Genomic DNA, 27,850 nt, shown 5'->3' on the forward strand with positions numbered 1-27,850 from the left:
CACACGCAGTGCAAGGCTCAGACGCGCGCCATTAACGTTATAATTCAAGACGTACGGTGTGCGCTTCACACTGTAAGCAAGCTTCCCCAATCGGCAATCAAGAAGAAGTATAACTCGCAATCTTCTTCAGATTTATCCGAGAAAAGAAAAAGGCTGATTCGAAGAGTTGGTCAAACATCTACGCGTAAGAAAACAGCCTCTTTCTTGCCACATATGAGCTACGCGTGTTCGAGGGCAGAATACTAAGTGACCGTTACCCATTAACACTAGGCCAGAGCGTATGGCTCTGTCTACAGAACACTCTTATCTAAAGCGCGACAACGGTCCGTTCCGGAGTGTGCTAACAGATTACAGTGCAGCATGTGGGTACAGGCAAAGCCCAGTCTGATTAATCTTGCGTGTGAGCACCTGTGTATAGATGTACCGGCACTCAGGAAATGCAAGAAAGAAGGATGCGACACATCGGAATACTGTGCACAAGAAATAATTGCATTCCCGGAGATTAGTGCCCAGGGTACAGTCGCTGGTTCCAGTTGGTCCTCCCTACACAGGGCCCTCGTTGGGATTACCATGTGCTAGACGCTAGACGACATTTCCCAGACTGATCGTGCGTCTAGACGTGATTAAGCTCGCAGAGCCCCTTACATAATTCCTGAATGCGACACATTTAGACTCCCGATTATTGCCTGGGGCTTGTGATGACTCAGTTCGTCTAACTTATTTTTTCATTTGTGGACCATCTGCAGCCCATAAAGTGCCGCACCGTAAGTGTGTGTGACGCTGCCATAAAAGAGACCTCGTGTGCACATTTTGAGCACTGTTGAAACCTTACCAGCTATGTATTTTTTTCTTCTCGCAGGTCAAGTAGGCAATGTAATTACAAACAGAAATGCAAGCCGCCTGGAGTTTGAACGATTGCTGGTGAGTTTGCCTTTTTTTTCTGCGCTCATGCTTTATTTTTTTGGCCAAGGCTTGTCATAAGGTATAATGTTTTACATACGTGTTTTATGTATGCGGCAACACCAATGTCACGTATGAATTTATCCACTGTTTCGTGGAAACGTTGGCTCCAGAGAAATCTCTTCTTTCACCAGTGATGATAATTTCGAATTTCCATCTCCTTGCGAACATCCGTCATCTATTCATAGAGGGTTTTGTTATACCTGTTGTCGTGTACCCAGCATTCGTAGCTAGGCGCGAGAGACATTGTAATAAAGCCCGGCTCCCGGAAGCAAGCGAGAATAACTTTCCGGCTTTAAGGTTGGACAGGCTTTTATCTGGCCTTACGGCCGAAACATCTTCGTCTCCTTTTGGTAGAACTGCGAGTATTAGCACTCCGTCCCATGAAAGGGGACAGTTTTTGTACGTGCGGCATATAACAAATAGTGTGGCCAGTTTCATCTACAGGTGACAACCGCTCTAAATGCCCACTCCGGCCGACAGCTTTTCAAGCACTCGTGTATCTGTCTTCTTTGTTCGCGTTCCATCGAATCTGCACTCTAGTTTTCTCACTGGTGGAATGTCAACTTGTCCGACTGTCTCTCCTAGGCACAAGACCCTCCCCTCAAGTAAGGCGCCAGCATTGAGCACACACGGTGGGATAAACGCACCTGCGTCCTGCCGGAGGGTATTTTCACGGGTGCAGAGCATGGGGTGGGATTGAGACGAAAGGACGATGGAATGAAGAGCCCAGACCGGGTGGGAAGTGTGCCGGCTAGTTAGTAGCGGCGTTTTGAGGGTTCACATGATAGACTTAAATCTAGTATACTTTAGCGGATCTGGACCAGGTGTGCCACCTGGACTAGTGGCGCAAGAGAGGGGTAATTGGAGATCTCTGGAAAAGGTATTCGTCCTGCAGTGGACATAAATGTGATGATGCTGATGATGACAATGATGGCGACAGTGGTGATGACTATGATGGCCTTGACACAGGTGCCTGTATTTAGTGTTGTACTGCTATCTGTAAGATGATTAGGCATTGAGTCTTCAGATACAAATAGTCTTTGAAGCGAACGCACAGTGAACAAATGTCGAGTGAGAGTGAGCTCCAAATTAAGCGACGCTAAACTGCAACCTCAAAGGACTAGCTGAAGTCGCGCCATATCCGTTCCCCTTTGTAGTGAAGGTGTAAGGTGCCTTGACATTATAGTTTTGTTTACGTTAGCTGCTTCATTGACAGCTATAAACTCTTAGGATAGAAATGATGCCGCTGACAAAGAGAAACAGACTTACCTTATCTATCAATCGTACTTGCCCCTAAACAAGAGCAGAGCTTGGTTGTGGAGTGCTGTTACTGAAAATAAGTCTCCTGGTGAGCTGTCACATGCTGTCACTACCCTCCATGCCAGCCATCCTTTAAACCCATTCCTTCATGCAAACTGGAGTAAGTTATCAAATAGCTGTCAGGCAAGCTTACACAGCACCGTTCTTCTTAAACTTAGCGCGGCATAAGGTGAATACTTGGTTGAGTTGGTAGTTGTCATTCATTTTATCCTCGGAGTCATTTGTATTGTATTGCTTGTGGAGTCTATCACGTGAACTTAGCTTATATCGGTGATTCGTTCAGTGCTCCTTAATTTTACCTTATTCTTTGGCAAAGTAAACTACAATTTAGCCGACTTCCTGGTCGTTTCGTACTCTATAGTTGCTTTAGGCTTGTTTCGTACAATAATACAAAACGGCTCATAATCACTGCGGGAAAGCAAGGCCAAACTTTTTTTCACTGCGTTACCCCGAAATTCGGTGGAATCCAGCGCGCGCCTATGCAGTTATTTGATTGCAGCGGCAGGATCGTGTCGTTTGGCCAGACGTAGCAAATCTCGAATCGTCTCCAACGTAGCGATACAGTTGAACGTTGACGCCGTCGTTCTGTTCTTTTTTTTTTTCTGCTAACCACTGCGCTCACAACGACGAGTCACCGAGCCTCAGTGGCCACAGGGCCCGTAACATACTTTCCCTCATTTTCCTCCGTCGCGGAAGCTTCCCTGTTACGCACGGGTGAAGAGGCACGCCGAAGAGATATCTCGCCCCATCGCGAAAACGCACGGAGAGACGCAAACCGCATTCCGATGAGCAAATCGGATAAAGCCCCACCACCCGTCGGTACAGGACGACCCTGGTGGAACGATTTCGCGGTGTTTAGCAGCGCGGCTCCCCATCCTCCGATGCGCCGGCCCTTCGCAGCCACGATTTCGCCCTTCTCTGTTTTCCTTCTTTTTACTGTCCCGGCAATCACTGGAAGGAGGGAGCAGAGAAGGAGGAGGTGAGAGGGAGGAGAACTGATTCCAGGTGCAGGCTGTCACTGCCGTTGCACAGTGACCCGTGCGCCGCCAACGAGCGACCGCCATCAATGGTCAGCGTTTCTCCCCAGTGACATTGGCCATTCAATTGAATAAACGCTGACATAGGGAGGACCCGGGGCCTTTCAATCGCGCGCTGCGCCTTGGGCGCCAAGTGGTCCGTTGACGAGGTTCCGAAGTGTGTCGCGCTGAGCGTACGGCGGCGGCCGCCAGGGGTCGTGAGGGGGGCGAGGGAAGAGGGGGCAGCTTGTAGTCCGTCGGGAGCTCGGAGGTCCTTACGGACCGGTGATTGCAGCCGTCATCGACGGCGGCGTGTTTCTGTCGTTGAGGGAAAAACAGGATGTGGGGAAGAGTGAGAAGGAAAGCAAGGACGAAAGGGAAAGTGGGATGATGGGAGAAAATGGCGAGGAGGAGAACGGAACAGCCTCGGCGATAGCTGACTTGCTCCTGATTAAGTGGTTCCTTCCCTGACTGTGGGTCACTATGCTGAACAAGAAGGCAGGGTGCAACTACTGTTTGTTATGGCGAGGACCGCCCATCTGTAGAGATTAGTTCGATGTCTGAAGGGATAAAAAAATGACTGTGGCTTAGCTAAGGTTACGCCCAGGATGCGAAGCATACTAGCCTTTATTTTAACGCGACAGCGTTAAGGAGCTCGTGTCGCAGAAAAGCCGGTGTCGTCGGTGTCGGTGTCTGCGGCGTTGCACTTCATGAATAAATCGTTGTCGCGCCGAACGCTGCGTTGCTCGACGCTCGCCGCGTCCGATGCGGGGGGCGACGCCGCGAGCGACGGCGCGAGTTGGAGCCCCGTTTCTCCTCTGTCGTGACGTCACGGTGTCACGTGGTATTGAAGGCGACACCGCCGCGCCTGAGGAACTGGGTTGAGCTCTCGTAATATGCTTCGCATAAAAAAAAGAACGCTCGTTGTCCTAAAAGAAAGAACGGCAAATGGGAAAGCCAATGCGCCGCAGTCTGGTGCATGATGCCTCAGAAGTCCTTCGGAAAGTATAAAAGCGTAAAAAAACATGTGAAAAAAGGGCGTATAAGTGAGTGTCGCGGACGACTGTACACATCGTAAAAGGCACGGTAGGTTTACAACTGCGACAGTTATCATTTTTTTTTCTATGTATCGATGAAAACAAACTGGAACAGAAATGGACCAAATCGTCTGAAACACAGGCATGCCTTTCGATACTGAGAGCAGATTTAATCTAAGCTCAACATGTATTATATATCTTAACGGAGGCTTGCGTTTGAAAAAGAAGAGTTAGGCGTTCACAAAAGCATAGCCCACGTATGGGACTAAAGATTGTGTCTGAAAGAGCGCAGACGTGCGGAAAGAATGGCCGCGCACTCTTACAATAGCACAGACCTCATTAAATCAGCTTTGATTAAGGCCTACCTTGAAGCCTGAAAAAGTAAAGTAACGTAATAGTCTGACATCTGGCCCGCCTACCTATCCCCGTGAACAGTTTCATAAATGACGCCACAAATTTGGCTTCAAAGGCGCACAACGACTGGGCCGGAAGACCGTTTTTTTCTTTCTTTTTTTTCCGATGGCTTTTTTTTTCTGGTTGACCTCCCTGCCTTTCCTATCCTTGCTTTTTTCTCTATTTCTTTTTGTTTCGATCGATTTCGCATTTCACTAAATTTTGCTGTTTTACCTATCAGAACCACAAATCTGACTAAGCGGCACGCTGTAACGGTAACCCGCCGGGGTTGCTTAGTGGCTGTGGTGTTGGGCTGCTGAGCGCGTGGTCGCGGGATCGAATCCCGGCCGCGGCTGCCGCATTAAGATGGAGGCGAAATGCGAAAACACCCGTCGACTTAGATTTAGGAGCACGTTAAGGAAGCCCAGGTGGTCCATATCTTTGGAGCTTCCCACTACGGCGTGCATCATAATCAGAAAGTGGTTTTGGCACGGAAAACCGCATAATTTAATTTCCTCTTTTGCCGTAACGGAGCACTCCGCATAAAATTCGACCGCCTGGAGTTCTTCAACACACAGCTAAATCTTTAAAAAACGAGTGTTTTTCTTTTGATGTCTCCGCTATCGAAATGCGGCAACCGCGTCCGGAATCGAACCCCCGACCTCTAGCACAGCAGCGCATCGCCATAGCCGCTAGGCTGTCGAGGAGGTTGACCCCGTATACTTTAGCAAGGTTTGTTGTTGGGTGAAATAGTAACAGCACGAGTGTGCGATGCAGTGCGAGTTACGCACGTTGTATGCAGTTTATAGTTTTGTTTGTTCGTGTGTGTAACCGTGTTCCGCGCTAGAATATAGGAACGGTTGGACCTGTAAGCAGCACGACATTATTGGCGCATTTCCTCAGTTGCCAACCGTTCACCCACGAGCCACCACGTGACGATGTGCCCAGATATTTGAGTTAGACAGAAAGACATTCCAGGATGAAATCACAGAATTCAGCTTTTGCCGTGCCACGCTGTCGCTAAGTAGGGCGACTCGCTGGCGTTTCACCGGATCCTGGAGGAAAATTGGACAGCCTTCGCATTGTGAGCATGGATTGCGTGGCGTGGCAGTGTCATTAGAAGCCATCTCTTCTATTCTTTGTCCGTCGGTAACTGAATCCTTACTACTTCGTAATTCTGTATAGCGAAAGAAAAAGAGAAAAGCTTCGACGTTTCTTAGAAAGGGCGAAAACAGTAACGGGGATAGCCAGCAAAGTATTACTCGAAATATTACACCCGGCACATTCACACAGCGTTCGTACGGCATCAGGCTGTCTTTCGCAACCCAGGAAGAAACCTCGCATTAAAAGAAAAAGTATGACGAAGAAAAAGCTGAAGGCCTCACGTGGCATTCGGTGAATAAGAGGCTCAGCAACGAGGGAAACGAGGAACGCGAGAACAGACCTTTCGTCAAAGTCTTTTGTTTAGTTGGCGTGCATTTTAATGTACGCAAAAAAAAAATATACAGCATCGCTGCGAAGCGGGTGAAAGCTACTTATACTGCGAGACACTGACATGCAGCTCTTCTACTTGCCAGGTGTTAACAGGATGGAAAAGCAACAAGCCCAAGCTCCTATTGTAGCTTCTATACTAGCGTCATAAAAACTTACGACGCGCGCCTTGCCGTAGCGCGATTCCAACTTCTCACTGGTGTCTCACAAATTCGCCTCGTCATCCTCTGTCTGCCCGCAGGACGGTGCCAAGCTGTACATGAGACACCACAAGGTCCCTCACCAAATGCAGAGGAGAGTGCAGCGATGGTACGACTACTCCTGGTCGAGGTGAGTATATATATATATATATATACATATATATATATATATATATATATATATATATATATATATATATATATATATATATATATAAAATGCCGGGAAATGCCGGGTCTCTCGCGTAACCTGAGGCAAAGCTTAACAATATCCAAATGCCACGTAGCTGGACATAACCATGTTCATGTAGTGTGCCGTCGATTGGAGGTACTGCATCTTTTTTTTTTTGCATTCCGCCTAATTACATAATCAGCATTAATTAATTACCCTGTTCTCCAATATTATCATTAGATAAAAAAAGTGCGAATGAGAAAAATTGTAGCACGACATGAAAAAACTCCCGGTACACCTTTCTGTTGCTCAATACATGGCACATAAAATTGTTTTTTTCCCAAGCTTGAGTGACAGCCCCGCGAATCCACGACGCAAATTGCCTGTAGCAGCCAGTCGCGCGTCAATATTACGTTTACTCGCGGTTACGATCAGGCCGCAGGCGTATCAAAAAGAAAAATAGCGATAGGCAACGGCGTGCCGCATACATAAGCACATTCGTTGTGAAGATGGACACCGGCCACGGTCCTAAATAATGAGACAGGTAGACGTTGAATATGGATGTAAACACACTTGCAATTTTTTCTTTCTCTTATGATTTTTTTTCTTTTGGGCGCTGCTATCCAGACGCGCACAAGCCCCGTTGCGTAATTTGTTTACACATATCGCGGGCTTTTTCGATATGCAAAAAAAAAGAACCACGTAAGAAATGCGGCCATAGAAATGACTTTGTTCGTGGTTTCTGAGCAGGCTCTACAACTTGATGAATGCGATGTATGCCCGAAAACAGATATCTTAGATTTCGAGTAAATGTAATTAACTAAATGGCGAACTAATCGCACTTCAGAAGAAGAAGTATTTTAATGACTGGAAAATGCAGAGAGGTCGGCCGGATAATGGAGCATCTGGCCTGCTACTCTACGTAAGGAAAGGGGAAAAAGGGAAGAAAAAATTGGAGGACGCTTAAGCTTCGCCTTCAAGAGTGGAACGCGACAGCGTTCCCGTCGACCCGCCAAGGGGTGTAAGACAATGGGCTACAGGGCAGCCATCACTTACGAGGCGCCCCGCATCGGACGCGGTGGTGGTGGTTGTGGTAGCGGCTGCGGCGGTGCTAAGAAACAGGGTTTCTTTCAAATAGAAAGACAGGAAAAACAGCTACAATTCCGTTGTCTTTCTTGGTATCTACATGCTTCAGTGTTGCTGTTTTCTTGATTTCCGAACCGACTAGCAGCTCTACAACAACCACTGCTCGATTGTTCATTCGTAACTTAGCAACTTGTAACAACGCCATTCAACGTGATTTCTTTAACTACGTCGAGACAGCCATGGCGGACATGGTTGTCTCGCTATATACCTCCCGTCGACTTTAGCATTATTCGTTAGAGCAAACGCCTCGTGTCATTTTTCAGCTTTTTCCTTCTGCATTTTCGATCGAGGGGTGGAGGGTACGGGAGAGGGGTAATAATCTAACTAACGTGTTAGAACGTGTCGGCAGTACCACCTAATTCTTGTCCCAAAGAAAACAGAAAAGCAAAGCGCAACAAGTCTTCAGAAACATTGACGCAAACATGAGAGCGATCCCCCCAGTGACTTGAGGTAAAGCGCAAGAGAGCGCGTATTACAACAACAGAACAGGACGAAGACACGTACTAGCTTCTCGCACATTAGTGAGAGGAATCCGCAGAAAACGGTGAAATAACTACCAAAGTCTTGCACAGTTCACCAAGCGCATGAGAGGAAAGCACAGAAAAGAGTACGAGAACACCACATACAGACACACAGTTTCGCACACACAGGCATCAACGCCACTGCACACAGCTACACACAAACTGTAACTATCTTAAACCTGCGCTGACACCGTAGACTACAAGCTGTTCAGTTTGATGAATGGCAGTCTGTCTGTCTGTTGTACCTTCTCTGGCACAAAGGTATGCGCAACAGTACGGTTGCCCTTTTACGAGCAGCTGCACTTTTTATACTTACCACGGGCGTAAAAGGGAATCCGTGCGTAGAAAGGCATTTTTTAAGCAGCTTAGTGTATGCGTCATGCACAACTATAACAGCCTAGGGGCTTTACCTCACTTGTCGGGATTACGCTAGCGAAGCCTACCTATGTTGCAATGGGATGTCGTAATCCCAGACAGTTCCCTTGGCGCAATAATACTTTTTTTTAGCATAAGGTACGGCGTTCTAAGAGTACTGCGCGAAGATTATAAATGTTTAGTACGCGGATTTACACAGGTGTGCTTTTGTTGTTTCTTCGTAACTTATCCAAAGCGTAGACCAACCAACTTTCGTTGCATAATTTCTGATTAGCGAACAGCAAAACGTCACAACACAAAGGAAGTTAAGTGTCCCCTTACCTCGCGAACGCAAGTTGGCGTGAAACTAGTCGTCCGTCTAGAAGCCAGCTTTTGACTCTTGCGTGCGCATAAAATAGCGAGTCGCGTAGGCGTACCGCTTCTTACGTTATAACCCACGTTCCAAGAAACTGAATGCACCTCGAAACGGGTTTTTCGCACGGCAGCTACTGTGGAAGGCGGTTAGCAACACGGACTTAACGTCGCTTACAAAACGCACATGTTAAGCAATCCAGCTAACTGTAGACGCCGAGCAAAGACTGAGGCGTCAAAGCCATTAAAGCGTGACCGGAGTAACACGTGTCCCTGCCCAATCGCCCTCACCCCCTCTCCTTCCTTCCCCGATCTTCTTCCCAAAGAATATGAACGATGAAGAAAGAAAGAAAGAAAGAAAGAAAGAAAGAAAGAAAGAAAGAAAGGAAGAAAGAAAGAAGGAAAGAAAGAAAGAAAGAAAGAAAGAAAGAAAGAAAGAAAGAAAGAAAGAAAGAACAGCTTGTCGTTTGTGAAATGGCACCAGAGGGCACCGTTGAGCATGTTTCTTGTAAGCGAAGCCAGGTGGCCGGTCAACGCTAGCTTCTTTATGAACTGCGTCCTTTTTTTTTTTACTGGTTTCCATGTTATTTAGGATATCGTTTTTCTAAGCAAATAGCGCGTCCCCTGCAAGAGAGGCGAAGGCCCAGTGGACTTTGTATTCAGGTTCGGGCCCCGAAGCCGACACATTCCAGCCTCTCTTACGCCAGATTGCAACGAAGACATGTGGTCTACGTTACGTACGTGCTTTCTGGAAAGAAACCGACTCAAGCAAACCTCGACGCCAGCTGCAGGTGTAGACCGAAAAAAACAAAAACAAAGTAATAACGAAACTAAGAAGAGCAGAAGGTACAAAGTCTCATTCAACGTGACGAACCCATTCCTCCATACTCTCTGAGCCTCCCTGAAACTGTGCGAACAGTGGAACGGCAAATAAAATCTGAAAACAGCAAAGCGAAGCACAACGCATCTGATTGTCATGCGCGTTCACAAATTGTTTTGCGCTATGTAGATTCTAGGGAGAATGACGCGAAGCAAGCACGAAAATCTTGGGCGATTCTCCCGATTGGCATGCCGTGCGTTGGCCGGGGGTTCCTATTTTCTCCCGCCGCCGCCGGCAGTTGTCGCCACCGCAACTACGCCCATTGCAGATTTTCGCCCCCTTTGTTTCTATGCATTTCGTTTATTTCTCGGCTCGCTCCAACCTTTCCCTTCTGGCAGTCTCGTCAGCGGGAGTCCATCGACGCGGTTTGTCCTCTCCCGACTGTCTTTGCAATGCGACGCCCTGCACCAGATTGAACCGTCAGCCGTTCTCGCGTGGCTTTCTAGCTGTACTTCTTCTTCCTTGTCTCTCTCTCTCTATTTCGGCATTTTTCTCTCGCTGTTCTCTAACTTTTATTTGGACTGCATGGCGCCCGACTGGAGTCACAATTTCCCTGCGTTCTATTTTCTACATTTATACTCGTCTTTCTTTCTATCATTTCTATTTCTTTTCTTCTTTTCCTTTACTCACAGTTCGAGCATTGGCGACTTCATAGACTTCGCTCTCTCTCTCTCTCTCTCTCTCTCTCTCTCTCTCTCTCTCTCTCTCTCTCTTCGTGCACTCCTTCAATTTGAAATCTTTTTCCCTAGTTTTGCGTAACTTAATGGTGGTGCTTCGCTCCCTGCGAGTGTTGGCAGTTTACAAAGCCCGTGACAGTTGACCCTGTGCGGGAGCAAATGAAGTCGGCAAGACTAATATGTGTGTGTGTGTGTGTGTGTGTGTGTGTGTGATAACTTTATTTGGAATCCGGCGATTGGGAGGCCCAGGCCTGGGGCCGCCTAGATGGCCACTGGGAGCTGCTGCTCCCGTGCGGCTTCCTTGGCTCGCTGGACGGCCCAAAGTTGGTCTTGGAGTTCTGAGCTGAGCAGCACGGCCGACCACCGCGCCCGTAGATTGTCTGGGGAGGCTGCCATTTTATTTTGGTATATTTCACATCCCCACAACATGTGTTGAAGGGTGGCTCTAACAGACTTGCATAGCTTGCACATATCGCTCTCGTATATATCGGGGTAGAAAGTTTTTAGCTGCACGGGACTCGTATAAGTTTCTGTTTGTAGTCGCCTCCAAGTAACGGACTCAGCTCTGTTCAGTTTAGTGTGAGGCGGTTGTAATACTCGCCTCCGATTTTGATAGAATTTGGTAATATCACTAAATCTTGTTAATATATCTTTTTCTCTCCAAATTTCCTCCTCCGCGTTCTCCTGACCGATGGAAGTCACTCTTTGCTCAGCTCGGCGAGTAAGACCTCGAGCTTCGCGGTGTGCTACCTCGTTGAGGTTGACTGCGGGAATGTCTGGAGTCGTATGCGCTGGGAACCAGAGCAATTGCCTGCCGTTCTTCTCTGCATCGGAGAACTTCGCTTCATTGACTCTGATGATGTGCCATGCCTCAGGAGAGATCCTACCTTTTGCATAATTTCTAATGGCCGCTTGAGAATCGCTTATGATGTATTGAGCATTCGTGGAGACCAATGCTAGTGCAATGGCTACCTCCTCTGCGGTCTCGGAATGTTTGGTATTAACTGATACACTTGTAAGGGGTTTTTGGGTGTGATCTACGATTACTGCTACATAGCTATTTCTGTCTGGGTATTCAGCCGCGTCTACGAAGATTGCTCTGTCGTCTGACCCAAAGCTTCGGATAATTTTCTCTGCTCTACTCTTGCGTCTGCCGTCGTTGTAACCTGGATGCATGTCCTTGGGTATATTTGGTACTAGGAGTTTGTCACGAATTTCTCTCGTTATCGTCCTCTTTTCCCCGTATAGATTGTGATAATTCATTCCTAGTTTGCTTAGTATATGCCGTCCCGTTTTGGTTTTGGTTAGTCTCTCTGCTTGAGATGTTTGTTGTGCTTCTATGAGTTCGTCCAGTGTGTTGTGGAGTCCTAACTTTAGCAAGAGATCCGTGCTCGTACTGATGGGAATCCCTAGAGCTAGTTTGTATGCTTTTTTTATCATGTTGTTAATTTTACGCTTTTCAGCTGCAAACCAATTGTGGAAGGCTGCTATGTATGTGATCTGACTGATTACGAATGATTGTATAAGCCGTATGATACTTTCTTCCTTCATACCTTGGTGCTTGTTAGTAATTCGTTTGATTAATCTCATGGTGTTTGCTACCTTTGTGTCTAATTTCTTTACGGTTTCCCTATTTGTGCCTTTGTTCTCGATTACCAGACCCAGCACTTTGAGCTGGTTGACTATTGGGATATTCCGCCCGTTCTTGGTGTGTAGCTTGATTTCCTCATGAGCCTTGTTTCTGTCGTATCCTTTGGGAGGCCTGCCTCTACGTGTGGGGCGGTACAATAGAAGTTCAGATTTCTCTGCAGAGCATGTGAGGCCTGTTCCTATGAGGTGTTCCTCTACTGCGTTAATTGCAGTTTGGAGTCGTTGTTCTATTGATCCGTCGCTGCCATCACAGGTCCAGATAGTAATATCGTCCGCGTAGATTGTGTGATTCAGGGACTCTATGTGATTTAATTTTTCGGGGAGTCCCATCAAGACGAGATTAAACAGCATCGGCGAAATGACAGCGCCTTGCGGCGTGCCGGCCCCGCCTATGTCGATCTCGGGCGACTTGAGCCCTCCGACGGAGATGACTGCTTTCCTGTCTGATAGGAAGCTCTTGATGTAGTTATACGTCCGTTGCCCTAGTCCTATTCGCTCGATGTTTTCCAATATGGTTGCGTGGTTGGCATTATCGAAAGCTTTTTTAAGATCAAGGCCCAAGATGGCCCTTGTCGAGCGCGTGTTATAATCGATTATCTGATGCTTAAGTTGGAGCATGGCATCTTGTGTCGAAAGATTTTTGCGAAATCCTATCATTGTATCTGGGTATATGTTATTATCCTCTAAGAAGTTGTCTACTCTGTTTAAAATGACATGTTCCATTAATTTTCCGACGCAGGATGTTAGGGAGATTGGTCTGAGGTTGTCTATCTCAAGCTTCTTACCAGGTTTTGGAATAAGCGTTATCGTCGCTTTCTTCCATTGAGCTGGCACTTCTCCCTTTACCCAACACTCGTTTATGTATTCTGTTAGTTTGGCTATCGATTCATCATCCAGGTTCCTGAGAGTCTTGTTGGTTATACCGTCTGGGCCTGGGGCGGATTTGGTGTTTAACTTTTGTAGGGCCGCGCGGATTTCTGCCTCCGTGAGTTCCTCGTCTAATTTTGCGTTTGTATTCCCGCTGTAGATAGGATAGATGCAAGGGGGTGCCTGTTTTAAGTATTTCTGCTGTAATTCATTGAGAAATTCCTCTTCTGTACCCTCATATGCGTGTATTAACTTATTAATGGCTTGCATGTGATTTTTCTTGTTATTGTCATGGTCAAGCAGGAACCTGAGCATGTGCCACGTTTTGCCGGTGCTTAATTGTCCATCCATGGAATTACATATCTCGTCCCATTGTTGTTTGGTCAATTGCTTAGCATGTTCTTCTATTTTTTTGTTGAGGAGTGCTATGCGCTTTCTTAACTTTCTGTTATGCTTCTGACCGTTAAGTCTATTCTGAAGCGACTGCTTAGCTTCCCACATGTGGAGAAGTCTGCTGTCGCATTTATCCAAGTTAGATTCAGGTGGTGCTATTTTTGTGGCAGCTTTGACGTCATCACTGAGCTCCTTAGTCCATTGTTCTATGTCTGCGATTGATCTTTGCTGTGTCTTCTCTCGCGTTCTACGAAATAGTTCCCAGTCTACTAATTTAATCTGTCGTTCCTTGGGTCTATTCGGCCCTTCTCTGACGTGTAACTCTAATATGCGGTGGTCACTACCCAAATCTTCCAGTGTGTTGTGCCACGTCGCCTTTTCAATATTCTTGGTAAAGGTTAGGTCTGGGGTTGTGTCCCTGTTTAGCGCCGTGCCTACTCTGGTTGGAGTGGCGGGGTCTGTGACGAGCGTGAGGCCTAATTCTTGCGAGTCGTTCCATAAGTCCCTTCCTTTTGCTCTGGTATATAAGTATCCCCACGTGGTGTGTGGGGCATTGAAGTCTCCTCCTATAACTACCGGATTTTCTCCAGCAAGTCTGAGTGTTTTCTGGAATAGGTTCTTGAATTTGTGCTTATGTAGCATGGGGTTACTATAAATATTGAGAATAAATAAGCTATGTCCTGTCTTTTTTTGTGGGATGAGTTCCAATAGAATATTGTCAATGTGCGTTATTCCTGTGTTGTGCTGCATGCAAGTTATGTTTCTTTTTACCAGCGTAGTTAATGCCCTGGTGTCCCCTTCGGCATAGCCAAAAGATCTGTATCCTGCTAGCTTCGCAATCCCGTGTGTTTCCTGCAGAATTATGACGTCCGGTGTATCCTTGTCTTTCAAATACTGCTGCAAAACTGACTTTTTGTTTTCGTAACTTCTACAATTCCATTGCCATATCCTGAACCCTTCTTTAGCGCGCCTCATTTCGGGTGCGACCATGGGAGGGAGACGGGAGGTTGGAGAGAAGCTGATGTTATATAATTATGTGGTTGTGAAGTAGGTAAGGATTGTGGTGCTTCTGACGCAACGGAGGGGAGTCCATTACCTGGTGAGTGGTTTGCCTCTAGGATGTCTAATCTACTCATAATTGCTGCTATTGCCTTAGCCATTTGATTCATCAATTCGTCCCGTTTTTCATTTGACTTTTGTATTTCTCCTAGGCTCTTTTGAATATCGGCTAATGCTTTATCTTCCATTGCGTTATCTTGTTTATCACTGATGGCTTGCGCCTTGCGTTTGAGTGGAGGGGGGTCATCCCCTTCGTCCATCTTATTGTCCGGAATTTCAAATGGCTCTTTCGTGCTCGCCTGTGGAGCGGGAGTTACCTGATTTATTTGGTTTTTTCCTTCCTTGAGAATTTTGATTTCATCGCTCATACGTGCTAGCAAAATCCTCAACTGTGCGTTCTCGTGTTTTAGTTGCTTGATCTCGTTATTAATGGCAGTCTCCCCACCAGCCCCCGGGCGCACGCCATCGACCACGTCTGCCCAGCTCACCGTGTTAGTCTGGTTTGCTGAAGAGGATGGCCTAGTTCTGGACCTGGATCTGGATCGTGTACCCGGTGTCCTGGAGCCGGACCGGGATAAGGATCTGGTGGTGGATGGAGACCTTGTTCTCGATCTGGAGCGTCGTTCCCTGGCGTTTAGGAGGCCAAGCGTTCCGCGAGACTCTGCTCTGTCTTCTCTTGAGATAGCGTCTTCATGTTCTTCTTGTCGTTCTCGTTGCAGTCTGTGCCATTGTCTCTGTTTAACGATGAAGGGCTTCTTGAATTTGGCTTTGCACGTCTTGTCTGCGGTCGGATGGTCCTCGCCGCATAACTGACATTTAGGTTGGCACCTGTGGTCTTTATCTGGGTTTGATGTTCCACATCCCGCACAAATCTTGTTGTCAGGGTTGGGACATACATCTCCTCTATGTCCAAGTCTGTTGCATTGATGACAGAAATCCACTTGTTTCCTGTACAGGGAGCAAGGGAGTAGCGCTGCCCTGTATCGGACGTACGTGGGCACTTTGTGTCCTTCAAAGAGCACAATCACTGTGGTAGTGTTACTGAGTCTTTTTGCTGCTATCGCCGTTGGGTTTTTACTCGTAACCACCGCTGCTGTGATGTCTCTTGGGCCCTCGTCGAGTGGGATTCCTCTGATGACTCCTTTGGCCGTCATGTCAGGCGCTGTCTCGTAAGCATTGGTCTCGTAAAACTTGTCTTGAATCTTGATACGTGCTACTTCCTGATATTTGTTTGCCCGCTCTTGATCCGAGGTACTGACGATGAGGATATTTTGATAATTGTTGGGGCAGACAATGTCCTCCTCCCTTTCGTCTCGAGGAATACCTGCCGCATCTTGTACCGCAGCTGTGAGGGGAACTATACCGTGCTCGGATAATTTGAGTCCTCCACGTGGTCTGATCACAACCTTGTAATCACCTCTTGGCAAATGTGGCATTCTGCTCGCCTTGCGTATTTGCTCTAGCCGGCCTTTCCATGGGTTATTGTTGCGCTTGTCGAGCCGCGTCGGCGACAAGGTGCTCTCGCGATGTTGGGAGGTTCGCCGGTCTGATCTTTTGTGTCTGACCTCCTTCCATCCCTTGCTTGTATCCATTTCTTCCTGGGATATGCTGCGCCCCTCTACGGTGACTTAGATCTTTGAGAAAATGATCGGCAAATGTTGAGGAAGCCGGCTCCGGCGCGTGGCCTCGCGGCTCTGCCGCCACGAGGTCCGGCCAAAATATTGTCGTAGAGGCTTGAAAAATGGGAATCCCACCTGGTTTTCGGTATCCACTTGTTCCTGGGAACGAGCTGAGTCCGTTGGCGTGCAATAGCGGGTGGCTTTTTGGCGATTTGTGCTAGAAGAACATAGAAGAACATGCTAGAAGACTAATAAGGTGCCTGGATTTTTTTGTTTTCGTTTTTCTACTCTGCCCTGTCGCCTGACCTAGATTGCGCGCGCGCACGCTATTTTAAGTTCCACTCCCTGGCTACTGCTGCTCTTGGTGCTGTCGCAATGCTCTCCTTCCACACCAACGTCCTCCACTGTTTGAGTAAAGTGAGACAGAGCTCGGTTACTTCGCCAGTTACCATGGTCGCCGCTACTGGTGCATTGGTGTGTGCGTTAATGCGGTTTATTTCGTAGATGCTTAGTTAAAATGAGAAAGAAAAAAGGGGACAGCGTTTCTGAAGCAAAATATTCTGGCTCGTTTGACTATAATAATAAATCTCCTTGTACTCAGCTTAATTCATTCATTGATATTTCATTATTATTTATTTATTTATTTATTTATTTATTTATTTATTTACGTGTCAGTAGGTGGAAGGTTTCAATACCGTATCAGCAAGATGAGACGCAAAATTAAATACTTTATTTATTATCAATCTTATTTGTTTTGAAAACATATATACAGTTGACAGGAAAAGGAAAGCGAGGAGCAGGCTGGCAACATCCATCTCCAGGGGCACAAGGCCTGCCTACTCTTCAGAAAGGAGTTGAGAGAAACATAGAAATGGAAGATAGGAAGAAGTGGAAGAAAGAGCAAGATGACAGATCTAAAAGAATAAAGTAGAAGACACAGTACAGGTAACGCACAGTAGGGCCGGTCACTGCAGGTCACGCTACTGCAGAATGTTAAATAGAAGAAATATTGTCCGAGCTAAAAACGTGAACTTAAGTTAGTTAATTCTAGAAAAGCGAGCAGAGAGCAATGAGCCTGATCACATCGAGACGCACACCCACTGTAGTGCAAGCATACGTCGAGTGTCGTACGCCGCAGGCCAAGGAGATGATAGTGCCTCACTAGCGATGTGGGCACTGCGCACTGAAAGCGGGACACTCCAATATCAGGTGGGGGTGGTGATAAACTTTATTGAAAGAGGGAAGGGTAAAGAGGGACGTGGCTGAGGGTTAGGGCTCAAGTAAGGCCCTGGGCCTGCTTGGCCTTTTCGCCCAGTCCACCAGTTCAAGTTGTCGGTCGACGTCCCCGGAACTGAGCCAGGCTGCCCAGTCAGTCTCGCTGCTGACGGGGGCTTAAGTGTCTCGCAGCAACTGCAAGACGTATACGATGGACGAACCACAAGTCCTTGTTTCTATAAACGTCCGCACACGTTCACACATCCAACCCTCAGCTTGAGCAGTTGTGCTCTAGCGCGACGAGGCAAGCCTCGACCGCGAACACGGGGCGGGAACGTTTTATTTGCGACACGCTGGTCTGGATGCTGCTTGAGTAGGTGGCGGCGAATCAGCAGACGAGCGTGATAAGGCTTGCACATAATTTCAGTGCAGGCACAGTTGTCATGGACGCAAGTTTGGGCCAGCCGACCAGCCTCTTAATTTCCGGCGATTTCTACGTGTGAAGGTATCCATTGAGCAAAGAGATGTCTCACGTCGTGAAATTTTTGTTTCCATTAATGCTGTGCCCAACTGGACAATCAATCTCACTGCGTGCGAATCTGCTAAGGGCAGCGCGGGAGTTCATAAATAAGGGAATATTTGATTCAGTTAACTCCTAATAATATACAACAGAAATGAGACATAATTATAGAATACTTGCCAAATAATAATGCGAGCCATCAAAATACGTATACAATAACATGAGAGTAGCGCAATTGATATTAAACACCATGATATGACTGGAAGTGTAGGGAAGAAACTAAGCAGAACTCAAATCTAGAAGAAAGAATGCGCAAAAAAGCGGTAAAATTTTTTTTCTTTTTATGGTGGCACAGGCTGTCGGAGAATCTCTGGCAATCAAAAATAGACTGGAAATGAAAATGGTGGTAGGATACCCTAACAACCTTCTTGTCTCAGTCTCGGAGAAGTTGCGTAGTAGGTTAAGCACTCATCCTCACAGCACTGAGCCTCAGGTACATGATCAAATAAACAGAACAGCTGTTATTCCGTACGTTCATGGGATCTTTTACAAATTTAAGAAAATAGGACAAAGAGCAGGTATTGATGCTGTTTTCTCTGCACCTAGAAAACTTGCACAGCTTTTCGTCAGAACTATTCCTGTTGCTAAGGGACATAGGTCTTGCAGCATCAATCACAGAAAAAAGTATACAGCTATTGTTCGAAAGGTGTGGTTTACAAGATATCCCTGAAATGCGGTCGGTCTTATGTAGGACAGACAGGTAGATGTCTAAATGTTAGATTGCAAGAACATTGCACTAAAGTGCGCAAAGGGCGGGAAGGGTTTCTAGGTGTCCATTGCGCACAATTCGGCTGTATTCCGCTGTTCGAAAAAGACAGTATCTTAGCTAGGCATCCTAACGAAAACACCAGACTTATCATTGAAGCAGCCGCGATCGCTGAAGGTGACTTGGTTAGTGAGCCGTCAATTGCATTAGCAGATAAAGAACTTGCTTTTCTGAGGTCCCACATGCGTGCTTGTTCATCTCAAGGAGGCGTTCATGGTTCCTTTGAATTTTGAATGCGGATTCATGCCGGTTCGTGCACTGGAAGGTGGGGCGGGGGGGGGGGGGTGGGGGGGTGGGGAGGCTTTTGTCTTGGTGTCCTGATTACTCAATATAAAGATCATTTGGAAGTCAACGCTTGTCTTCGTCGTTCTTTTGGTCCCTCTGTCTGTGCACACGCCACGCTGTAAGTGATGTTTGCAATGGAATGCCAACTAGCCCGCACCCAAACCCTGCTCCAGGTGTGCTTTGCTGCGATCGTCTTGGTGCGATTTCCTTCGAGTTGCCAGACTGTATGTGAGACTAATGACTGATCCGCTTTCCTTTTGGTCATGCATTGCTGGACTAAGTGGTGACGGCATGACGAGTTTTTTGAGCATTCACGAAGTGGTGCGGCCAGGTCACGCCTCCCTCCCCCCTCCCCCCCTTCCCTGACGCTGTAATGGCGAGTTCACTGTAACACCTCCAGTCTCGCTCCAATTCTGGCGAAGCCGGTAAAAGAAGACAGCTTCGCGAAGACAGTAATGAAGTAAAAATAAAGTGATGTTGGCTACTTGGATGTCCAAACGACAAGATGGCGGCTGAGCAGGAAAATTGGAAATGCTCGGATGGGAAAGTTTGTCTGGCCACAGGAGAACGTAGTCATGCGTTCTTAAGTGCTTAATGTAAGCGACGTCGTGTTTTCTTTGGTTCCCAAACGCAAAGTAGCTTTTTTTTCCTGTCGGTGCGAGCTGGCTTCACGTCGCAGAGACGTCTTCCAGACAGTTCGATCCAGATGCATTCCATGGCTTGGGCTCGAAGGCGTTCTTTTTTTTTTTTTAGTTGTCAACGTAACACTGTCTACAACGCTGACTAGATTTGGGGCGCAGCCCTTATCAATCGAATTGGTTCCGTCGGCTTATCGATCGAATAAGACATTCGATGGTTCTTCATTCCGACCAGGACTGGTTATCGGGGTCGTGGATAACCATAATTGGTCATTTTGCGACACAACATAAACGTGACGACGCCGTTGTAATGTTGTTGACAATATTCTGTGAGGTGACTAGGGCTGAATGCAGTGAGTTAAAGGGAAAGAAACGGGTGCAAACAGGTCTATCTCGATTGTTTTCAAATTGGGCACAGATAAAACGTGCGCGGTGCATTTTGCCTAATGATAAGCCCAGGAGCAGGAGTCGCCCATGTTGTATCAAACAATCATTCACGACGTCTCAGTGAAATGACCAGTGGTGCCACCTGCCATTGTTCATTTCATTGATAAGACTCAGTCTGAATCTGAATCTTCATCTTTATTAGTGGTGAAATAAGAGCATATATACAGTACAGGTAAACGTGCAGAAGGAGGTCCTAAGGTTACAAACCGCAGGCGGGACCTGCTATGTTAATGCATTAGAGAACTGATAAAGCGAAGATACAATAATAAAAAACAATTTAGGAATGTTGCTTTGATAAAAGACAGCGTCAAATGTTTAAGTGATAACGTGGAAAATCATGTAACACACAGAGTTAACTAAGTTAGCGGAACGCAACAGTTACACATTGAATAAAAACATTTTTAGCTTCCGCCTAAATACGTAGACATTAGTTCTTTCAGTTTGAGTGAGTTCCATAAAGAAATGAATGAGAAAACAATGCTCATTTTTCCATAATTAGTATGTATTTTAGGCAGCAAAAGGTCATTATGGACAGCAAACCTAGTTCTGTTAGGATTAGATGACATGACGGGAGGAAAACGTCGATTATGAGCATGCGATGAAAAACCTAAAAAAAGAGAAAACACACATACTGTAAATAGATAGTTCAGAGTTTTGTAGTATGTTAAGCTGGACGAAAATATGATGTGGTGGCGTCAGTCGAAGAGCGGAAGTAATAAGTAGCTTGGCTTGCTTTCGTATTACCATGAGAGGCCAAATGTGAACTGAATATGAATTATTCCATGGTGTGTTATAATAACTTAGATGACCGTTTATGAATGCGTAATACAGCGCTTTTTCATCGCATGCTCATAATCGCATGCTCATAAAAATAGGCCCAGAACGGCTCGCGGTGTTGCACACTGACGTATCCCGCTAAATCTGGTTGGGCGTGCCACAAGAGTGCAGAAGCCCGCGAATTATCGGACAAGTTTTTTTTTTTGCATAAAATCCCAATTTTGTAAGTCGCCCTTCCGCTAAGTTATACAAGAAGAATTATAGGCGTTAGTCTTCAGGTAATAGGCGTCATCCTTAAAAAAGATCTGCAAATAAAAAAAAAGGAGACTTTGCGCACAAACTAAATTCTGGAATTTTACATTCCAGAACCGCGACCTGGTTATGAGACACGCCGTATTGAGGGGCTCTTGGTCAATTCTGGTCACCTAGCCTTCTTTAACGGGTGCCCAAGTTCAAGTACAGGAACATTTTTTTTTTTTTCATTTCGCTCGCATCGAAACGCAGCCGTAGCAGCCGGGATTGAACCCGCAACCTGGACCTAAGGAGCGCAACTTCCCGCACATCTAAACAACCTAAATAAGCATAATTTTGTTTTACTCCGGCTCAGTAGATTGATAAGACACGTGACCGGTAATTTCTTTGGGCATCAAAGGTCAAAGCTCGGACCGGCCGGCTGTCGCGCTCAGAATGCACGGCCTTCCTCGGATCTTGCTAGGCCCGACGACCTCGACGACCTGGCGATGCCTGGCGGAATGATGCCTCGCGGGACCGTCCGCGGTAGACCGGCCTTTCATTCGTCTTCGCAGACGCCCGGGGGCCTATTGTTCGTCGCCCGTGTGGGACGAATCCCCTCCACCTCAACACAAATGCGCTCGCTGTCCGGACATCACGCTGTGTGTTTCTTAGCCGTTTGTCGTGATCACTGCGGCACAGAGTCCCCGGGCGCTACACACTTGCTGCGCCCCACAGCTAACGTGTAGCCCCGCCGGAACATCCAGTGGCGCCGGAATTACGCCGCAGGGGGTGGTGTAGCGTGCCCCCTAGGGTGCGAGGAACAAGCTGGTCGATCTTGGTCCTCGGCTTGTGTTTTTTTTTCTTTTTGTTCTTCTTTTTGATGTTTCAATGCTTACGTTTATCTCTTTTTCTGACCATTCTTATTTGCTGGAAATGCGGTATACGAACCTAAAGAACGTCATAATGATCTTGTGTTCCACAACCTCCTTTCCTTACTTTCTTTGTCCCCGGTCTGTGCACTTTGGTTTCTTGAGATCTTACGCATCTACTTTCCTGGTCATGCGATTTTTTCAAATAGTTTCAGCAGCACATGGTAGCACGTGCATGATATGTCCCTATTCCTGTTTTTTTTTTCTTTTTTTCATCGTAATGAGAGCGTTGAGGTGCCGAAAAACTTCCATCGGCAGGCCTGTGCGATTTTGTTATACAAACCGAAGATGCTGTGCAACTTAAAATTGGTCGCGTTGTTGAAAACGTGGTACAGACAGAGTGCGCACGCGTGTTTAGCGCTAGGTGTATGACAATTATCTTTAACGAAGCCTCCGAAACGTCGTGTAGGAAGAAAGAATAAAGAGACGTTGTTAGCTGTGATTGGTTGTCCCCTTATTGTGTCTTGCGCTTCTGTGCTCTACAAGTTGAATTTTCGACAAGCTTCTTCAACCATTGCAACTAATAACTCTGCCATTTATGTTCTTGTTTAGCGCTGCGTTTTAACAGAGGATTCTGGTTACCGCAAGACATAGACTTGCCGTGTAAGCCTAACAATATCACCTCCACCTACCTATCTACCTTGCGAACTTGCAAAACGCCTTTGATTTCTAATGCGCAGCTTATTTTGCATCCTTACTAAGTGCATTCTTGCATAATGAGGCCATTCAAATAAGCCTACGTTTATACAAACATCCATCCGGTATTTTGCACCATCCGGCGGTGCTGTCAGCGGGTAACTTTCGAAGCTAAATTCTCTAGGCTTGATTATTGAAAATTTTGATGGGGAAAGAGCCGCACGAATATATGGCAGCCTTCATATTACTTGTTCCTTAGCAACTACAGTATCGCTTGCTGTCTTTGAATTTCTTATTCTTGTATTTGTTCCTCATCGCCCTTTGACAGTTTGCAGCGGATTAAGTGACAAGAAAGCCCTGGCGTAGTAATGTAATGGGTATGCATGCGTGCATGTCGTGTATGGTGCTTAAGTGCTTTAAGCTCTCCTACGCCCGTTCACACAAATGAAATCTCTAGCAGATAACTTTGTAGATACGATATGCTATGTTTGATTGGTGCTACAAGAGTTTCTACGTCTGGGACTAGTGGAAGATGCAATATGTACTCTTCGTCTTCTTCAGCGGTTGCTGTCATCTAACACAACGTGTCATTTCTATAGCGATAATAAAATAGATATACTTTGAGTAAGCGCTGTGGTGTAGCCAGGAATCTTCTTTCAGGTAGGGGAGAGAAGGACACACACTTGACCGGGAAGGCGTGAGAGAAAGGAAGAGAGAAGAGAGAGGATGTGTCCAGTGCCCTCCCCTCCCCCCCCCTGCCTCCTCTTCTGCCTTTGCTCTTTAATCGGCCTTAGGTTGGCTTCCGGCCAACTGTTCATACGAAAACCACTTGCTGAGACACAAAAAAATGGCTTTGCCACTAGGGATGTATTATCGCAGAGAAGCATGCTTTACAAGTTTTTCTGCATTCATTTGTTAGTCTTCGGACACTATTGCGGTATCTTGACATCACAAAACAACTTAAAATTCGTCATAATTTCACGATGGAATCGACAAACCGAAGTAGCACTGTACCATAATACAACACGAGGAGAAGGACAATTTTATATTTTAAAGCGAAGGAAATTTAGGGAACAGGTATTGAAAGGTCGGAGTGGCAGTAACTGTTCGAGTTCGAAGTGTACAGCTGACCACTTTCAGAGACATTGACCATGTTTTTACTTTCTGGGCTTCTCTACCCCTTAACTCGCAGCTCGCCTCTTGAAACAGCCCTATGCTACCCACGCTATCTTCGACAACTCGTAGGCGCAGACGACCGCCGCGGGCTACTAAGTTTAAAAGCAATTGTAACATCTGTGCCCTTGGGTTCTGCTGGCCCTGTCTGTAACTTGCTGTGACCTCATCCTCGGTTTCTCCGTTAGAATGCAGTAGGAAGGCAGTTCCGTCTGCGTGGTAATACCCTTATCTTCTTTCTTGTTTGCCACTGCATCTCGCAAGCCATTTCTCAATTTCTGACACACTCTCTTCCTTCCAAGTTATCCTCGCGATTCTTTCCCCCGTCTCCCTTTAGTTTTTGCCGCCACATCTTAAGACCAGTGACCTCTCTCTTTTTCTTTTTCTTTTTCTCTTTAGTTCCAAGGCATCCTCGCAATTCTTTGCCCCGCGCCTTTTCCTTCTGTCTGTGTCGAAAGTCCTGGAAAGAGAGGAGAGCTACTCGCTATGCATTCGAATGAACCAGAAGGCAAGCCAGACGCGTATAGGAGCCCAGAATCTGCCCGAGCCGTGCCTCGGCCGGGAGGGGTCTTTGACGCCAGTGTCCGCTTTAATAGTGGATGATCGCGCAAATCCCCAAAATGGACGGCGGCTGCGCTTCGCCGGCCGAGTAGAGGGACTGTCATTTACTCGCCGCCGAGAGCCGAACACCACCCCTTTGCGGCGATGGTGACGCCCCGCGATTCTCCGGCTCGGCTCCACTGATGCCTGTCCGGACTTGAAGTGCTGGCCAACCTCAGCACCTCCCTCCTCCCTTTCCACCACCGCCGGCCTTATGCCTGCTCACGTGCTGACCTTATCTTTGTACTTGCCGTTGAACCCTTCCTACTACTCTCCTCCCGAAACGACCTGCCACTAGGGTATATAACCGGCCTCCTCTGTCAGCCTCGCAGTTCAACGCACTGTGTATGCCTACGGGAACAATGTCGCTCGCCTCTGTCCTTTCACTACGCCGTGTGTCGCTCTTCGACGATCTACAGTATATCACATATGAACGTTGATTTTTTTTTTATCTACCCATTTCTTTACACCCAGTTATTTTTCTCTTTCCTTTCCTTTGCGACTTTTTGACTTATCTATTAATGCTTCTCCCTCTCCCTCCCTCTCTCCCTCTCTCTCTCTCCCTTAGTTCAGCTTATTTCAATATAAAGCTAACAAAAAATTGCAAGAAGTGAAGGTTTCTCGTTCTAATCGTTCCTCTCTACAAGAGAGAAGTGCTTCTGGCCCTTGTCACGCGATAACTTCGCTGCCAGCGTAATCCTGAGGAAATCCATTCCGCCAGAGTGGTCTGTTACCGCCGCAGAGGTCGTTGACACCTCTTACTCTCAGACGGGGATGGATTGCCAAGGCTTAACGCGGAAGTGTCTTCTGCCCGGAAACGAGAGGGCGAGAAGGACCTGCCCTTCTCTCCGAGCAGATGCCCCGCGCCGGTTCCTGCTGCACTCCCGTGGCTTTTAAATCCGTCGATTAGTTGTCGACCCATTGCGTGCGATCGCCCGTCGACCCACCTTCGCCAATCGCGCTGTTATATGTGGCGCGCAATTTTAACAGTAATCAATTCGGTAATGATAGTTTAGGTAGTCATATTATAGTAAGCCAAGTAAGTATGGCAAGGTGATAGTATCATGACGCGATCGTGGTTGGTTACGTTGTCGCATGTTACAACAGGGTGGCAATGAACACTGAGCGCGACTTCTATAAGCCGAACGCTTCGTGAGGCTAAGCTTACATAAAATAGTCTCGCTCGGTCGCGAGACTATTTATCTATTTATTTATCGGTCGCGATGGCGCTTCCAAACACGAAGGGGAGGTGACATAGCTCAGTTTAAAGTCTATGTAGTGCTTTTAGGAGAGAGAAAGAGAGAGAGAGGAAGTGAGTGAGAGAGATCAACTTTATTTGCAAACGGCGTTTGTGAAGACTGGAAAATTTTGATTCGGACATAGGGAGCAGACTAAGCCAAACGCTTGGTCCTTGTCTGTTGCCTGTGTGTGTGCGTGTGTTTGTACAAACATCGCGCGCTGTTTTTCGGTGAACTTGATAGACCAACCAGCGCAACGATCAGTCCTTCTGAAGTCTATAGAGGAAGAGGTGGGGTACACTAGGAGCGGAAGATGTAAAAATTTGCGCGAGGACAGCTGTACTGGTAATTAGGACGATATGTATGCATGATTCGCGTCCAAGGATCTGATCTCAGCGTTGCTTTTTCTGCAATTAAGTGAGTTCTATGTTCATGATACCTTGCTGGTGAAGCAGCGCACAGACACGGACACAGTGAAGAGAAACAGGAAAAAACGACACTCGCTTTTCCTGTTTCTCTTCACTGTGTCCGTGTCTGTGCGCTGCTTCACCAGCAAGGTATCATGATCACACACCAACTAGCCCAACTTTCCACTTTACTGAGTTCTATGTTGAATGAAACAGCGCGGAAAGGTGAATCTGCGTCTCTTTCTCTTCCGTATTATTCGAGCTTATTATGAGACTTTAGAATATACTTTCGCATAGCTCCCTTCATACTACTACATACCAGCTTCGTTATTGTCCGAAAGCCGTCTCTTCAATTTCGTCTAACAGTTATTCAAAAAACGCGAGGCAGCTTCGGCGCAGGCAAAGCCGTTCTTTATCTGTGCGTGTTATCTTCTGTCTTCTTTATGTACTTTTCTCCATGACCAGAAATTGAGCTAGGACAATGTTCGAGTCTAGCCTTTCCTCTTGCACCAGCAGTGCCTATTTCGTATATTAGGATCTTCTTTGTCAACGCGACTTCGCACATTTCTATTTCTTTCATTCGTCACAGTCAAACTTGTGATTTTCGAAGTGGTAATACGCATTTACAACACTTTGAGTCGTAATTCATCAAATAAATAATTCAATGGGTGCCTCTTATTGTTTTTATTGCCTCAGTAAAATGATATATTGGTATTATTCACCTAGTAATAGCTTACTTGCATAATTTCGTTACAATACATCATTGTACGAAGGCACTTACATGCAGAAGTGGCTTTATGCGATTTGTTTAAACAATAATGTCGTACAGAAACATCGCTACTATGTTGCCCTTTGCTTGCCGTCCATTTACCTTGTTTGCTTCGCCGGGCCTCGGACACATTCAAGTCGCCGCATGTTGCCATGCGAAAGCAACTTTCAACTTTCTTGGCAACAAGCCGCCACCATAGCGAAACTTGCTATTGCTGAGCGATTAAAGCTAGAAATCATTCAGTAGCTTCCGTTTCCCTTGATATGGATTATTCACGATATCTAAATTCTATCTCATTTGCCTCTTGCAGAGGAAGGATGCAGGGCGGAGGTGATATCAACTCGGCCCTTGGCTGCCTGCCGGACAAGCTCAAGACCGAGCTGGCACTCCACGTCAATCTCAAGACGCTAAAAAAGGTATGCTCCCACGGAGCTCGGACATGCGTTTCTAGAGGCTAAACTTGTGGGCCATCGACACGATAGAACAAGACACGTGCCTGCATTTCACCCATACAGGCGGTTACAGTGGCTCAGTGAATATGATGGCCTGCTCTGCTGCATTCGAGGCTGCATATTCTCTGAGCAAACGTAAAATTTACCGAAACCCTACGCAAGGATCTGGCACAAAGAAATCTTGAGGTCACCCTAAGAATTTTCTATTCGTCTGAGTAAGCTCATCTTTGTTCAATTGGCCAATGGTCACACCCTGTGGTGGCTATCCTGGCAACAACAAAACGTTCTCCCTTTCGACAAGTGGTGTTCTTGCACGATTGGGCCACCCGTTCTGCTTGCTTTCCTACCTCGACATCAGATATGATGAGAAGGCGAGTACTTTGTAATCGCGTTCGCTGCTAGGGACGCATAAGTATCTTTCTCTGCAGTACTGCTCCATAATGGCGCTAATTGCGGAAGTTTTGGGTTGGCCCACTCATTCGTCCTCCTGCACCCGGCTATAACTGACGATAATAATGATGAAGACAACGATGACGACGGCGATTATGATGATAACTATCTAAGATTCCTTGTA

At 46.7% G+C, this 27,850-nt stretch overlaps 1 protein-coding gene across 1 annotated transcript in view; it reads left to right on the top strand.

Moving 5' to 3' along the window:
- LOC139056253 (uncharacterized) overlaps positions 1 to 27,850 on the top strand; it is a 642,331-nt gene that overhangs the window by 589,913 nt on the left and 24,568 nt on the right. Inside the window, exons 9-11 of the mRNA XM_070534328.1 lie at positions 860 to 921; positions 6,462 to 6,550; positions 27,135 to 27,240. Coding sequence (XP_070390429.1) covers positions 860 to 921; positions 6,462 to 6,550; positions 27,135 to 27,240 — 257 coding nt within the window. The remainder of the gene's footprint in view (positions 1 to 859; positions 922 to 6,461; positions 6,551 to 27,134; positions 27,241 to 27,850) is intronic.

This window comes from Dermacentor albipictus, chromosome 2, assembly GCF_038994185.2.
Source record: "Dermacentor albipictus isolate Rhodes 1998 colony chromosome 2, USDA_Dalb.pri_finalv2, whole genome shotgun sequence".
NCBI lineage: Eukaryota > Metazoa > Arthropoda > Arachnida > Ixodida > Ixodidae > Dermacentor > Dermacentor albipictus.